Below are 14,348 nucleotides of genomic sequence, written 5' to 3' on the forward strand. Positions count from 1 at the left end.
CATAGCTTTAGCAGACCATTTTATAGGGGAGTTCCCTATGTAAACATTCAAGTTGATGTAAATGCTTTCGTGGTATGCAAATGTGGTATGCAAATCTTGCATGCAAATGTGAGAGCTTGATCAAATAGTTAACTACACTGAGTCATCAGTGCAGGCTAGAAATTGTGCTTATTAGTTGGATAGCCTACTGTGAGCCTTCTCTCTCTCTCTCTCTCTCTCTCTTTCTCTTTCTCTCTCCGTCTCCCCCTCCCTCTGCCCCCCCTCTGCCCCCCCTCCACTCTCAATCTCTCTCTCTTTCTTGAAATCAAACCAGGATTTGCTGAAAAACATAGATGGTAACAAAAAGGCATTCCATGAGATCCACAGGACCAGGTCTGTTAACGGAGTCCCTGTTCCCCCGGACCAATTAGAAGATATGGCAGAGAGGTAAGCCTTTCAATCTGAAACAAAAACCTCATGAATGAAAGACAAGCTCTTTGGTTTTTAACCTCTTCATGTAGAAATCACCATCACTATGTTTCAGAGTGGCAAGCATGAAAAAAATTGGGAAGAATAACCTCCTAGAATATACATAAATTATACCGAAAAGCATGATGCATTAAAGATTGATGAGAATCAAAATAAGCTTTGGGTTTTGAAAGGGAATACTTTTTACATTGATCCTGTTATTGCTTGTCCCTAGAAGAAATGTTATGTAACAACAGCCGGGATGCATGTGAAAAAAGAAAAGAAACACGACTTTGTAAAACTTAGTAATAGATGTAACCTGATGATTTCTATGAATAAATAAAAATGTAATTAATTTGCTGAGCCAGAGCAGTTATCCCAATGATCATCATGCATAATTAAATCTTCATAGATTCTGAATTATTTGAAAGAGTAGAAAAATACCTGCACCGACACTAAGCTTTCAGTCTGTCCTGCAAAAATGAATATCACTGTATTTTACTATAGTGTGATTCATTTTATAGGTTTAATTTTGTTGTCTCTTCATCTGAGCTCCATCTGTTGAAGATGGAGTTTCTGGAACTGAAGTACCGTCTACTATCACTCTTAGTCCTCGCAGAATCCAAGTTAAAATCATGGATCATCAAATATGGAAGACGGGAGTCGGTGGAACTACTTCTTCAAAATTATATTGTAAGATGGGGTTGTTGTCTTCCTTTGAAATTATTTTTGAAATATTCATATTTAAGTTTGCTGGAAATTGATAAAAGGACAGAAACAGAAATGAGTCTTAGAGCTCATCAACTTTGAATGCATTCGTATGGAATATCTTTTCTGAGTTGAATCCATCCTCCCCAGGGAGGAATTTTAGTCAGAAAGGCCAAAAATTAAAATTATTCTCTTCAAAACCAGAAATAATATTCCAGCTGCCAACTATTTACTCAGAATATCAGGAGGTTTCAAATCCTAGATTTTTACTTACCTTAGATATCAGTTCCAATGAACTTAATTTTGAAAGAATCATAGAATGATTTGGTTTGGGAGGACTGCACAATCCTTTTTTTAAGTCCTCAAAACAAAAAAAAAAGTTTTTATGCCACCTCTGTGTACTTGTTCAATATGCTGCACTGATAGGGCAATAATTTCATTATTTTAAAGATTTTTTTGTTTCTCTTGTTCAGTATTAGTTTATTAAACCTATTACTTTCTGAAAAACCTACTCCATTCTGAAAAGACATTGCTGATGGTCTGCATCATCAGTATGTCATGCTAAGAAACAGAAGCTATTGACTTAAAAATGCTCCTTGATATGTTCTCTTTCATTCTATGCTGCTGTATCTTTTTAAATCCCCACTCACAGTGTCAGGTGGCTGATATAAAGCTATCACTGCTGCTCCTTCTACATTAGAGTGTGAGGGATTTTTTCAAAAGCAGGGGTGGGCTAAATAATTTTTAAAATAAAATTAATTAAATGAAATTTAAATTATAAATAATATTTCCCTTTCTATTGAATCCATGTGAATAAAATTCCAGAGGAAAATTCTATATGGAAGGAATTTGTACAGCTATTGAACCATTCAGAGACAGGACACTGTGTAGAGAAAGTTTCCTATGCCCCCACAGACTGATAGTTTTTATTACTTTGGAAAAAACTTCAGACTCAATAAAGCTCCTCCAAAAAATGAGAATTGAATTCTGTTCACTTTTCTCCCTTTCTACGTTTAAACTTTAGCAGCTTTAGGGACAAAGAAAAAAACCAGAAGCTAAGCCTTGGTTCAGACAAGCTTTCCAAAATTCAGATGTTTATTTTAAATAACATAGTTTGATGGAGTGATTCTCACTAGTTAGGAGTCCTTTTGTATACTCTGTAAGACTGATGCAAAAACTACTAAAAAGTGACTAAGGAAATAATAATAAGGAAGCAGATAGTTTGGCTTTTTTTTGACATTATTTTATATTGTTTTGCTTAAAATGAACCTTAAGTAGTGAATTCATGTTGTTTTGTGATTTCCTCAATTACTCTTGTTTCCATCATTTATGAAACTGCATCATATCAAAATGAATAAACGGGGACAAGCTGATAAATAGAGCTTAGTTTCATTCCTGATGGCCTTGACATCTGGCTCCTTCCAGGTGTCCAGTGATAGAAAGAGCCTTTATTTGTTTTTGCTTACCTGGAAGCAATTTTCTCAGGGCCAAGAGCCAAGTGTTACTCTTCCAGTAAATTAGGAATCTTATGTAGGAAACCTGTACCTGAATCAGTCTACACAGTCTGTAGTCAGTGAGTATATTAGAAGATAAAAATGTAACTTTGCTTTCTAGGAACATCCAGTAGTTAGGATCTGGATGAGAACATATTCCTGGAAAATATTTGTGTTGTGCTTAAAAATGAAAGTTGTGGTTGTTATTCTTTCCCATCTTTTCACTTGTTTCTCATATAAAACCATTCTATGATTCTATAACAGAAGCAGAGGTAGCATAATTTGTACAGCATCAAGCTAAAGAATACACAGTACCAACATCTCAGTTGTAATGGAAATCCTGGTTACTACTACAACAACAAACTACGTAGTTTGATTGAGGCGTCTTGTCAAATGGCTAACAGGGTTTTTTTTCCACTAAAAGGTCTACGTTTAATTTTTGAAAATATTTACAAATCCTCTGGAGATCATTTTTATATAAATAGTGTGATATCGTCTTTTACATTCTCAGATGAAGTCCTGCAGTTTTTGGTTCAGGCTAAAATGTCTGTATGTAGGGATTTGGCAAAAGTGAAAGTCAAAAGTGTGTCACAGATTTCATGGTAAAACATGGACTTCTTTATATGTGCCAGATTATTATTTTTAACAGTAGAGAGAGCAAAATTCTGATTGTCCTTGCCTTTTAACTTCTTTGGTTATAAATATATTTCTAAATTTTGTGCTATATAACTATGGTGATTTGACATAGCAACTGTAAAAGGTTTTAAAATAGAATTTTTTTTTAGATATATACTAGCTGACAGATTAATCTCTAAAATTGTTTTTTCATGTTTCAATAATGTAACTGAGGAGACATGGGAGGTACCATAAGTTATGAAACCTTTCCAGAACTCTAGATAAGTACATTAGGTAAATCAATATAAAAGCCCTGTAAGAGAACAGGGTTTTTCTCCCTTTTTTAACAGTGGTAATGCAATATATAATATGCTTTCATAATATTGAGATATAATTGGATATCACACTTAAAGGAAGTAACATTTCTGTAAGGCATTCAGAATCAGCATTCTGAAAAAAGTGCCATTTGCCATAGAGGGTAAAAAGGCATAAACCATAAGGACCCATAACTTTATGACCAAAGTATTTCCAGATAAATTATTCATTGCACTATAACACATTACACAGCTAAAACACCACTCACAAAGGAAAAGAACTGTGTAACACTTTGGAAAAAAAGCAACCCTTTGTGCAGTGTTTCCCTAGGCTTATTTTTACTAATTACAAAGGAAATAAAGGAGAACATATTTAATAATCTTTCCATATGCAAAGTATATAAACTATATTTGAAAAGATAGACTCTGTCACACTATTAATGTGAAAAAGTGAAACATATATTCTTTATATATTGTAATTTTAATATAATTTTATGATGATGAATTAAATATTATTTTATAATGACAAAAAATGAATGGAGCAATAATGAAGTTAAAACTTTTCATCACTGTCCTGATGTAATTTAATGGAACTTATTCTTAATATATCTCTGTTGTAATTTAATATTTTTTTTTTTTTCAGGCTGTTATCGAAAATAGTAAGTTCTTTGAGCAGTATGAAGTTACTTACCAGGTGCTGAAAAGAGCAGCTGAAATGTATGCCAAAGCACAAGGATCAGGTAAATGCCAATGTAGGGAAGATCATACCTGAAAGTATTCCCTGGTTTGGCTTCCTTTACCAGAACTCAGCAAATACTCTGTCCCGGGGTTGTTATAAGTAACAAAAGTATCCCCTGGTTTACTGAAGAATCTTCTTTAACTGTGAAAGCCTATAAGAGGGACACAAATCGTAGTTGAAGTACAGCTATACATTACAAAAATGAGTAACTGATTGACCACCTGCCTTCCTGCACGTCCTGAACACTTCCGAGTTGAGTGAGAATGCACGAGGGCAAGGTTTGACCTAGATAGTTACAAATGTGAGATGGCTTTAATCTCTGCTGAGGAGATAACACAACCCTGTTGGTGGAGGATTGCTGCAGCTGCTAAAGTGGTTAGCAGATGTGGGGAGAAAATTAATGATTTGGCTTGGTTGGGAGATTTAAGTTGGTGATGGTGGTTCTCAATTTTTTTTTCAAGAATAAACAGTTTTACAAGGTATTCTTACATAGAATGAAATTAATAGATTCATTCAGTACTAATTAAAAAAACATCCAACAAAAAATTATTCTTAAAAGTAGATACTCACATTAATTAAGAAACAGCAGCACAAATTAGAAAACACTTTAGCTGTAAAATACTTTTTACATTTCCTGTATTCTGCTTGTTTCTTGGGATTTACTTGAGTCCTTCTGTCTATTTTTTTTACATTCTGGAAAGCAGACACAATTGTTCCTTTATTGTCACGAGGAAAATACTAAAAATTAAATGACAGAAATTAGCAACAATTGGATTTTAAAGTCAATGGAACAAAGATCAGAATTTCATTCAGTATTTTTCAGTGCATACATAGTATGTGTTTGTACATAATATTTCTCTCATTTTCTGCTTTTTTAAGGAAGCTTGCTTTCTTGATTTCTTTTATTATAGAATAGAAAATTAAATCACAATGAATATACAGTATGATTGTTTCACGATAGCACTGATTCTATGTACTTTCTTTAGTCTTTAATTCATATTTGATTTCTCAGTCTTGATTTTGCACTAAAATTGGGCTATGAACTCAATGTATGTATATAAAAGACTATTGAAACAGAAGTTGAAGAAATAATAAATTAATAGTAATGAATAAATTATATTTATAAAACTAATTACAAAAATATTTTCCTGAAGAGAATGGATAGACATAAGGGAAAACTGAGGTTTCCAGAAATAGTAATGAACCAAAATAATGTCTTTTTTCTAACCCAGTGGAAGAAGTTGAGAATGTGATGAAATTCATGAGTGATACAACAGCACAGTGGAGGAATCTCTCGGTAGAAGTGAGAAGTGTAAGAAGCATGTTGGAAGAAGTAATTTTAAATTGGGATAGATATAGCAGCACTGTGGCAGGTCTACAAGCTTGGCTGGAAGATGCTGAAAAAATGCTGAACGAGCCTGAGCATTCCAAAAAGGTATGCACAAATAGCAGATGTATCTCACTGTTTTGTCAGTTATAAAAAGTAGGATATGTTTTTGGATTTGCTGAGATTGTTTTACAAGTTGTCATCCAAGAGGGAGAGATTTTTTTCAGTTTCAGGCATACTGTCTATATTCATCACAGAAGTGCCAATGCTTGCATGTGTAGCACGTATAAACATATATATAAATCCAGTGAAGGAATGTCATCTGTGACAACATGGTTAGAGGCATCTTTGACATGAATAAAGGGCAGCAGTCTTGCTCAGAGATAAAACAATTGTACGATATACTCAGAGGAAAATACAGCTCTTAACACCAATGTGCTGCATATAAAGACACTCTAAGAATTTTTTTCCTGCTGATTTTTCCACCGTATATATGACAAATTTAATGGGTAAGTAATTAATCAATTTACTTGGCATTTTAGAAATTCTTTAGACCCACTTGGGGCCTGAAGTCATATAGATAGTTTTGGTGTATTTTGGTTTGGTTGGTTGGTTGGCTTTTTTTTCTTGAAACATTAGACTACTAAGACATGTTTAAGAAGGTTCAATAATGAAGATTGATTTGAATAATACTGCATTTAAGGGGTGCTACATTTTCCCCCAGTCCTAAGGTAAGCAGCTAGACAGCTCTTAACAGCAAAGTAAGCTTTTCTTAGGCTGTAATACGCCAAACCTGAAATCAGGTCTGAAATGAGCTTTTCATGTTACATGACTGAACAGAATAATTTTTGCTAAAAGTTAATTTAAATCAGTCTGAAAGAATGAAATATACTTTTAAAATAAAAAGAAATGCGTAAAAAGGATTTGATAATCTGGCATAATATAAATATCAAAAGCTATTACTACTGAGCAGGAAAAATGACCTCAGCTGATCAGGCTCATCTTAACTCCTTGTGTATGTTTTATGAAAGTAACTTGTCAATATGTAGAGAAACAAGATAAACCAGGTGCCTCGAGTTGTCAAAGAGTGGTTGTGAGTCCACCTGTGCCTGGTTAGGGCAGGCCCCCTATTACCAGGGGGCCAATAAAGGTGGGACACACACCCACAGAGCCTCTCACTCTCCTGCGAGGCAATGGAGAGGCCAGCAGCTCATCGAGCCTCAGGAGCAAGAAAGGCTCCTCCTGCAACATCAGTATTTAAAATGAAATATTCTCATATCCATGTATAGAAATAATATAAAAGTATTTACTACTTTGGCCAGCTTTATAGCTTTGCCTTTGAAAACTCTCAAAGCAGAAAGCCAAAAGTAAGCATCCAGCATATATTTGCTTTTCATTTCTAACTTAAATCTAGCAAGTACATATTACTCTTCTGATATGTAAAGAGTTTCAAAAAGCTATATTGAAAACTTTAAACATGAACACATTATTCTTCCCAAAATGCTAATTTATTCTTAAAATTATACTGGTTCAAAAGTGTCAGAGGAAAACCAAGACTAGCCACATTGTGCCTGTAGTCTGATACATATTTTTAAAGTTACTCCTGCTATTACTCTTGAATTTAGCACATCACAGCAATAACACTCAGTTCCAAGGGTAGCACTGATATAGAAGTTTTAATATTTGGCTATTAAACACAAAAAAATTATTGTATTTGTTTGTACAATTAAGAGTCATAGGGCCATCAGCACAAACATCTGGAATCCCAGGTGAAAGATGATAACTATTGTGTTGAATATGGCATAAAATTTGTTTTAAACATTTCCAAATATTTGTTCCATAAACCCACAAATATATAAGTAATGTGATACAGAGATTTAATTGATGCTCACTTGCAAGCTTTACCTGAATTACTAAACCCCTCTGGATTTCATCAAGGCAAAGACCATAGTTTCCCCGCATCCAGCTGTGTTGGCTTTTTTTTCTTTCCATTATATCTGTATGATTTCAAGACCAGCAAGTACCACATCTCTTTCTGCAAAATAAAGTGGCATTTTGGCTTTGCTTACTTTGTTTTGTTTACTGGTATATCTGTAGTCATAGTTCCTGGAGATACCTGCTTTAACAATACTTGCCCATTCTCTGGAAGAGCAAAAATGAAGGGAAGGAATTGTCGGAATTGTTGGAATGGTTGTCTTTACTGATTTAGGAGCCTGTACCTTCCTAGAAAGATGCACAGAAACATTTGGCAATATGGCTGGGCTATTTAGGCAGTCTATTTGGAATGAGGGGGAAAAATCAGAGACAGCCATCCCTCTCTCCTCCTCAGTCACTTACTCTGGGACATGAGGAAGCAGTGATTAAGGATCACTCTTCTCGGGTATTCTGGGACACCAGACAGTGGAAAGCTGCCTATGGATCACAGCATGGAAAAAAATCTCTCTACACTCTGAGTATGGCCCAGGTTACTCACTGCCCAGACTATTTCAACAAAAGATAGAAATTAAAGGAGCACTAATAATGTTTCCAGTTATAGAGCTTTCTCTTAAGGAGCAGTTCTGGGAGTTTAACTGAAGCTACTCACTTGAGTAAAATGAGTTCTGAGTAAACTGGAGGCAATTTTCAGTTCCATGGGTTACGATCACAGCCATGAAAGTTCTGCTATGGCATATCTGATATACAGATTTTCAGAGGATAATTGTTCAAATATATTTACCAAGCCATCAGCTAATGATTAAATTTTAGATTAACGATTTAAAATAAAAACTAATTGAGAAGGTTTTAAAAAGATGTTTTCCTTTTCTTCTTCAGGATTTCTTCCGGCATTTACCTCATTGGATCCAACAGCACACAGCCATGAATGATGCTGGTAATTTTCTGATTGAAACATGTGATGAGACTATTTCCAGAGACCTTAAACAACAGCTTCTGTTACTAAATGGAAGATGGAGAGAATTGTTTATGGAAGTCAAGCAGGTATGTGGTTTTGCTGTTGTTATTTTTAAATATTTACTTTGTCATTTCCACCCGAGCAGGAAACATATGCCCAACTAGAAGGGCTATAGGTAAGCTTACCAAAGGGCCTTACTGTTCATCATTACTTCAGTTAGAAATTTTTATCTGGGAGCACTTTATGTTATTGGTGCTTTTTATTTGTTTATCTTTTCTTTCATGTAGGTTTTTTTATTTATTTTTTTTAAAATAGTGTAAGTTTTAGTTTTTTCTTATGGTGTCTTGTCTTGATACAATTAATATTATTTATGTATAGCCCCTAGTGTTCCTTGAATAAGAAAATCACAGAATCAGAGAATTATCAGAGTTGAAAGGGACCTCTAGAGATTATCTTGTCCAACTGTCCTACAAAAGCAGGATCACCTAGAGCACATTACACAGGGCTGCATCCAGGAGTGTTTTGAATATCTGGATGCCTGTTCCAGTGCCTTGTCACCATCATAATAAAAAAGTTCTTTCTAAAGTTTAGATGGAACTTGCTATGTTCCAGCTTGTGCCCTTTGCACTTCATCCTCTCACTGTGAACTATGGAGAAGCATCCAGCTCCATCTTCCTTGTACCCATCCTTTAGATATTGGTAGACTGATAAGGTCTCCCCTCGGCCATCTCTTCTTCAGGCAAAAGTGTCCCAGCTTGCTGTCTTTCCTCATAAGAGAGATGCTCCAGTCTCCCAGTCACCTTTGTTGGCCTCCACTGGACTCTCTCCAGTAGTTCCCTGTCTCTCTTGAACTGGGGAGCCCAGAACTGGATGCAGGATTCCAGCTGTGGCCTCACCAGGGCAGAGTAGAGGGGGAGAATGACCTCCCTCAACCTAGTGGCCACACTCTTCTTTTTGCATCCCAGGATTCTGCTTGGTGCTTGGTGCTTGGGATTCTTCTTCCCCCGGTCCAGGACTCTACACTTGCTCTTGTTGAACCTCACCACGTTCTTCCCTGCTCAGCTCTCCAGCCTGTCCAGGTCACACTGGATGGCAACACAGCCTCGCAAAGTGTCAACCACACCTCCCAGCTTTGTATCATCAGCAGACTTGCTGAATAGAGACTCTGTTCCCCAGTCCAGGTCATTGATGAACACATTGAACAAGACCAGACTGAGTACTGACTCCTGGGGGACACTGCTGGTTACAGACCACCAACTCAACCCCGTTCCATTGATCTGAATTCTGTCACATAGGCAGCTATCAATCCACCTCACTGTCCACTCATCCAGCCCACACTTCCCAAGATAAAAATATTGGAATTAGCTAGCTATTGTTATTGTATAAGCTCTGTAAAGCTAAACAGTGAAAATGCAAGTGAATATTATTACTACCCTTTAATGAAAGTTGCATTCAATAATTGTGCTGCAACTATAAGCATGTACAATGAAAGTTAATTAACTAAACATTTTCCCCAGATTGGCCAGATACTATTTCTATCATGTGAACAATTTGGCATTGATAGTAAATGGAAAAACTACCCTTTATCTCATAGCAAAGGTCCAACTAATTTGTTACCATATTTGCATTTAAAAAAAAAAATAAAAGAAGATCTGAACTAAATTACACAGAATTACTTTATATCTCATAAGCAAAATAGGAAATATTTTAATATAGTCAGTATACATCTAGCATTTTCCCCTTCTACTGACTTTAAATAGCAGCAGCTTCTTTGAAGATGCAAAATCAACAATTCTTTATAATCCAGGAGTTCTTGTATTGGAATTTCCCTTATACTTCAGCTTTTAAAGTCTTGTGTTTTATTCTCTTTTTTGCATTTTCAAAATTGGTACTCCAGGCAATGTGAAAGTAATTGAGATGTCAGTGCTAGGTTAAAATCAGAGTCTGGTGTTCTCCAAATGATCCAAACTCCATCCAAATTATTTCCTTAAAAAAGGATGGCCTCTTGCATGAATGTTGTTCTTTATAGTATCAGTGCTATTTAATTTGATGCAGATTATTAATGTCTAAATAATTTAGAAGATTAGATTCCACTATTTTGTATTTTATTAAATACAATTTCCCAGCAAACAATTACACTAAAAATAGTCTAATTCTCCTAAGTCATTACTTATTCAACATATACCCCATTTGAGGTCATTATTTTTTTGTTTGTTTCTTTTTACTTTGTATTTTCCTAGTATGCTCGAGCAGATGAATTGGACAAAATGAGAAAGGAATACTCAGATGGTGTTGCCCACTTGACAGCTTTTATTGATGGAAGCAATAGTAAATTTTCAGTCCCTATAGAAGTATCTTTTCCTGATGTCAAAAAATTTGTACAAGATATAGAAGTAAGTGCCTTCTTTTCATCCTTTTCTTTCTCCTTCAAGAAAAACTTGAAACTAAATCTGAAATCAAGAATTATTTCCTTATACGTTTTCATGTTTGCTTTTTTTTTAAGTGGTGCTTTTAATATAATTTCCTCTATAGCTAATATAAGGAATTGTATTTGTATGAGTGACATTTCCAGACCACATTTCCAAAACTCTATCTCACTACATATTTATTTCTGTGTAGTTTCAAATCGCATTCAGGTGAGTTGATTGATAGATTTCATTCATTTGAAATATGATCCAGTGTTCAACAAAAGCAGTAATAACAATTTATGGTTGTGATATATATCTTTATCTCTTGAGAACAGACTTGTATCTTCCATGAATGCATAAATGCTGTCGTTGAAATTGTTTTTTTAAACATTTGTTTCAGAATATTAAGCAGAAATTGCCTTCCATGGAAACTCAGTACAAAATGGTTACAAGAACTGCGCAGCTTGTTACAAAAGAAGTTTCCCAAGAGGAAGTAAATGAAATGCTTGGAACTTTGACAAGGATCAAAGAGCAGCTGAACAAGGTTGCTGAAACTTTTTTGCTACAGAGGTTGTTGACTGTTGAACTGGCGGATAGCAAGCTCCCCTACATGAATGCTCAGATGTATGCATTTGAGCAAATATTTAGTTCTATAGTAACAGAAAGTTGATTCAAAGTGGAGATAATGCTACTTCTTTTAGACTCTAAGAGTACCATTAAATTTTATATTCTTTTCTTAAGAAGTAACACTGGATCTTGATTGATCTCTCTTAAAGGAGTCAGGTAGCAACTACATAAACCCACATGTAGAGGAAGCTGCTATTTGTTGACATTTACAATCTTTTTAAAATATCTTTTTTCTCTTTAAAATGGCCAAAAGGTTAAAGAGTATTCCTGTACCCTGCTGTATGAATGCCAGAATCTGCTGTCTCCACTGGAAGAACTGGAAAAACAAATCACACATTTTTATGAATCTCTTGAAAAAGTCAACGAAATAATTTCTATTGTGGATCTTGAAGCACAACCTACAACTGTTCTTAAACAAAAAGCTCAAGTAAGTTTCAAAAACATTTAAAAGTTTCTGCTGCTTCTAAGTATTTACCATTAACTTTCTAGAAATTTTGATTGCAACTGGGTAAGCTGAGCAAATATTTCTTCCTATTCAGACAACATAGCCTATCCTAAAGTCAGCTAGGCATAAACATACAAAGATTGAAACCTGTGTTCCATCCTAGTGCCTGTGGTTTCAATCCAATAAGTAAATAAGAGGTGTTTGTTGTTTTTTTTTTTAATCTAGCAGAAATAGGATAGATATATCAGAAATACATCAGGGTTTTTATTAAGCAGATGAAATAACATAATCAGGAACTCCCCTGACCATGATTTCTTGGTCAATCATGGAAATTTATTAGAAGTTTGGAACTGGTTTATTTGAAGTGCACTGTAGAACATTAACTTTTCCACCTGACCAATAAATGTTTCCCTCTGGAGGAATTTGGAGGTGGTCAACTCAGTGAGTTTAAGCTTTGTAACTTAATGAAAAATGATGATTTGGAAATGTTGACTTGGAATCAATCCAGTCCATTTATGTTCCCAAGTAAGTCCTCTTCTCTTTAAGAGCACCAGCTGAGCTTTGTGTTGAGTCTGCAGGTGAAGGAGCGGCTCCTAAGAGTAGTCCTTCCTCTGCTTCTAAAGGTTAACCTGTCCCAGAATCTCACCAAAAAAAGACATGTTCTTCTGCAGTTATTTACCAACCAGGAACAAAAATCCTATTTTGAGGAGTGCAGGGTTACTTCAATAACAGAAGAGCTTCCTCACCATGAGATTTTTAAAACCTTTTTTTCCAGATTGTGTGACTTCACCTATGTTTCTTTTTTTTATTATTTTTTTTTAATTCTCACTACTTTATGCCATTTGCCATTTGTAATAAAATCTGAATTTAAATAGCTGACAAGAAAGGTTCAAAAGGCAAAAGAATTATAACCTACTATTGGGTACCACCATTCTTATATCAATTGCTTATATCTTTCCATTATACAATAAACATAGATGTCCCATAAAATTAAATCACAAAATAATATATTGACCTGCATATTCTAAAACTAACCAAAATGGCCACATACGTGTCTGTGTCTATTTTTATAGGCAGCTAGATCTCTCTTTTGGGTACAGGCCTCTGCATACAAGGGGAAAGTTGTGTTGTCTGTGTGTTATTCCGTACAACATTTTGAGTACTCTGTGTGTGATGGGGCTTTTACCTTGCTGCTTCTGTCCTTATAATCAAATAATAACTTCCTGTTTTCTTGTCAGACTTTTTTCTCCTTTATTCCTGGCCAGGATGGATATATGTTTTTTTTCTTTCAGGATTTGGTAGCCTATCAAGAAAACTGCAAGAAAGATTTATCCCTGATTGAGAGAAACAGTCAGAGCATTCTGCAGCGTGTGACATCCAGTGAAGTAAAACAGCATTTCCATCAGTCAACATTTCAGAAGAAAGTTACACAAGTTCAGATTACTTTTCAGGTAATTATATCAAAGCTTGGTGCATATTTCTGAGAGTTTGTTCATACAAAGCTGATCATATAAATCATATACGGATCATATTAAAGCTGCAGTCCAGCTTACCTGTAGAGCCCTATGTTGTTATTAGCCATCATAACATTTTTCAGGCTATTCAGCCCTAGTCTAACTTCAGTCCTGTGTGAAATTAATTATTACCTTAGTCAGATCTCCAGATGTTTGGTTCTATCAGATTTGCTTTCAGGTGAATGTTGTTCCGTGTAAAGTTATATAAACTGATTTTTAAGCTACCGGAAGTCAATTATCTGTACAAAGCCACATCTGAAAAGTGGATTTAAAGATTTACATTGTGTTTTGTGGGTAGTACTCAAAGATCCGTGGGGTTTGATTTATAGTTTAGCAAAACTTAAAAAGGCATAGCAAGATGTTGAAGTTGAGAACTACAGATTTGATCAGCTCAGTGGGTAAAAGCATTACAACATTACACTGAGTTTTGTAACTAGTAAGGATGGTAAACTGTATGGTTGCTAAGGTGTGTTGGAGTTACCTTGCTGCAGCAGAACTGGTGAAATAGTGATGTGTCCTGGTAAATTTTGTTATTTATGAATGGAATTATAACCACTAGTTAATGGAAAACACTGGGACAGACTACAAAGCAGAATAATGAAGAGCTCTGACAAAGGTTACAAAGCAAGAGAATTTCAGAGTAGGAACTAAAGCATCAAATTGCTGCCTTTCTTTTGAGAGGCTTTCTACCTGGTTGCTTATCTGGCCTTCTAGTGTGATAAGCATACAAACCTCTTCTAGGTCAGAGGACCTGTAGCATGGAATGAGTTGGATCCAGAAATCAAACCACCTTCATGCAGAGTCATGTAGGAGGAGACAGT

At 35.2% G+C, this 14,348-nt stretch overlaps 1 protein-coding gene across 1 annotated transcript in view; it reads left to right on the forward strand.

Annotated features, from left to right (window-relative positions):
• Positions 1–14,348, forward strand: part of SYNE1 (spectrin repeat containing nuclear envelope protein 1) — a 304,753-nt gene that overhangs the window by 90,362 nt on the left and 200,043 nt on the right. Inside the window, exons 13-21 of the mRNA XM_030446636.1 lie at positions 314–426; positions 972–1,140; positions 4,221–4,317; positions 5,549–5,751; positions 8,455–8,619; positions 10,774–10,926; positions 11,342–11,485; positions 11,822–11,995; positions 13,306–13,464. Of these exons, the coding sequence (XP_030302496.1) occupies positions 314–426; positions 972–1,140; positions 4,221–4,317; positions 5,549–5,751; positions 8,455–8,619; positions 10,774–10,926; positions 11,342–11,485; positions 11,822–11,995; positions 13,306–13,464 (1,377 nt within the window). The remainder of the gene's footprint in view (positions 1–313; positions 427–971; positions 1,141–4,220; positions 4,318–5,548; positions 5,752–8,454; positions 8,620–10,773; positions 10,927–11,341; positions 11,486–11,821; positions 11,996–13,305; positions 13,465–14,348) is intronic.

This window comes from Calypte anna, chromosome 3 (genome assembly GCF_003957555.1).
Source record: "Calypte anna isolate BGI_N300 chromosome 3, bCalAnn1_v1.p, whole genome shotgun sequence".
Classification (NCBI taxonomy): Eukaryota; Metazoa; Chordata; class Aves; order Apodiformes; family Trochilidae; genus Calypte; species Calypte anna.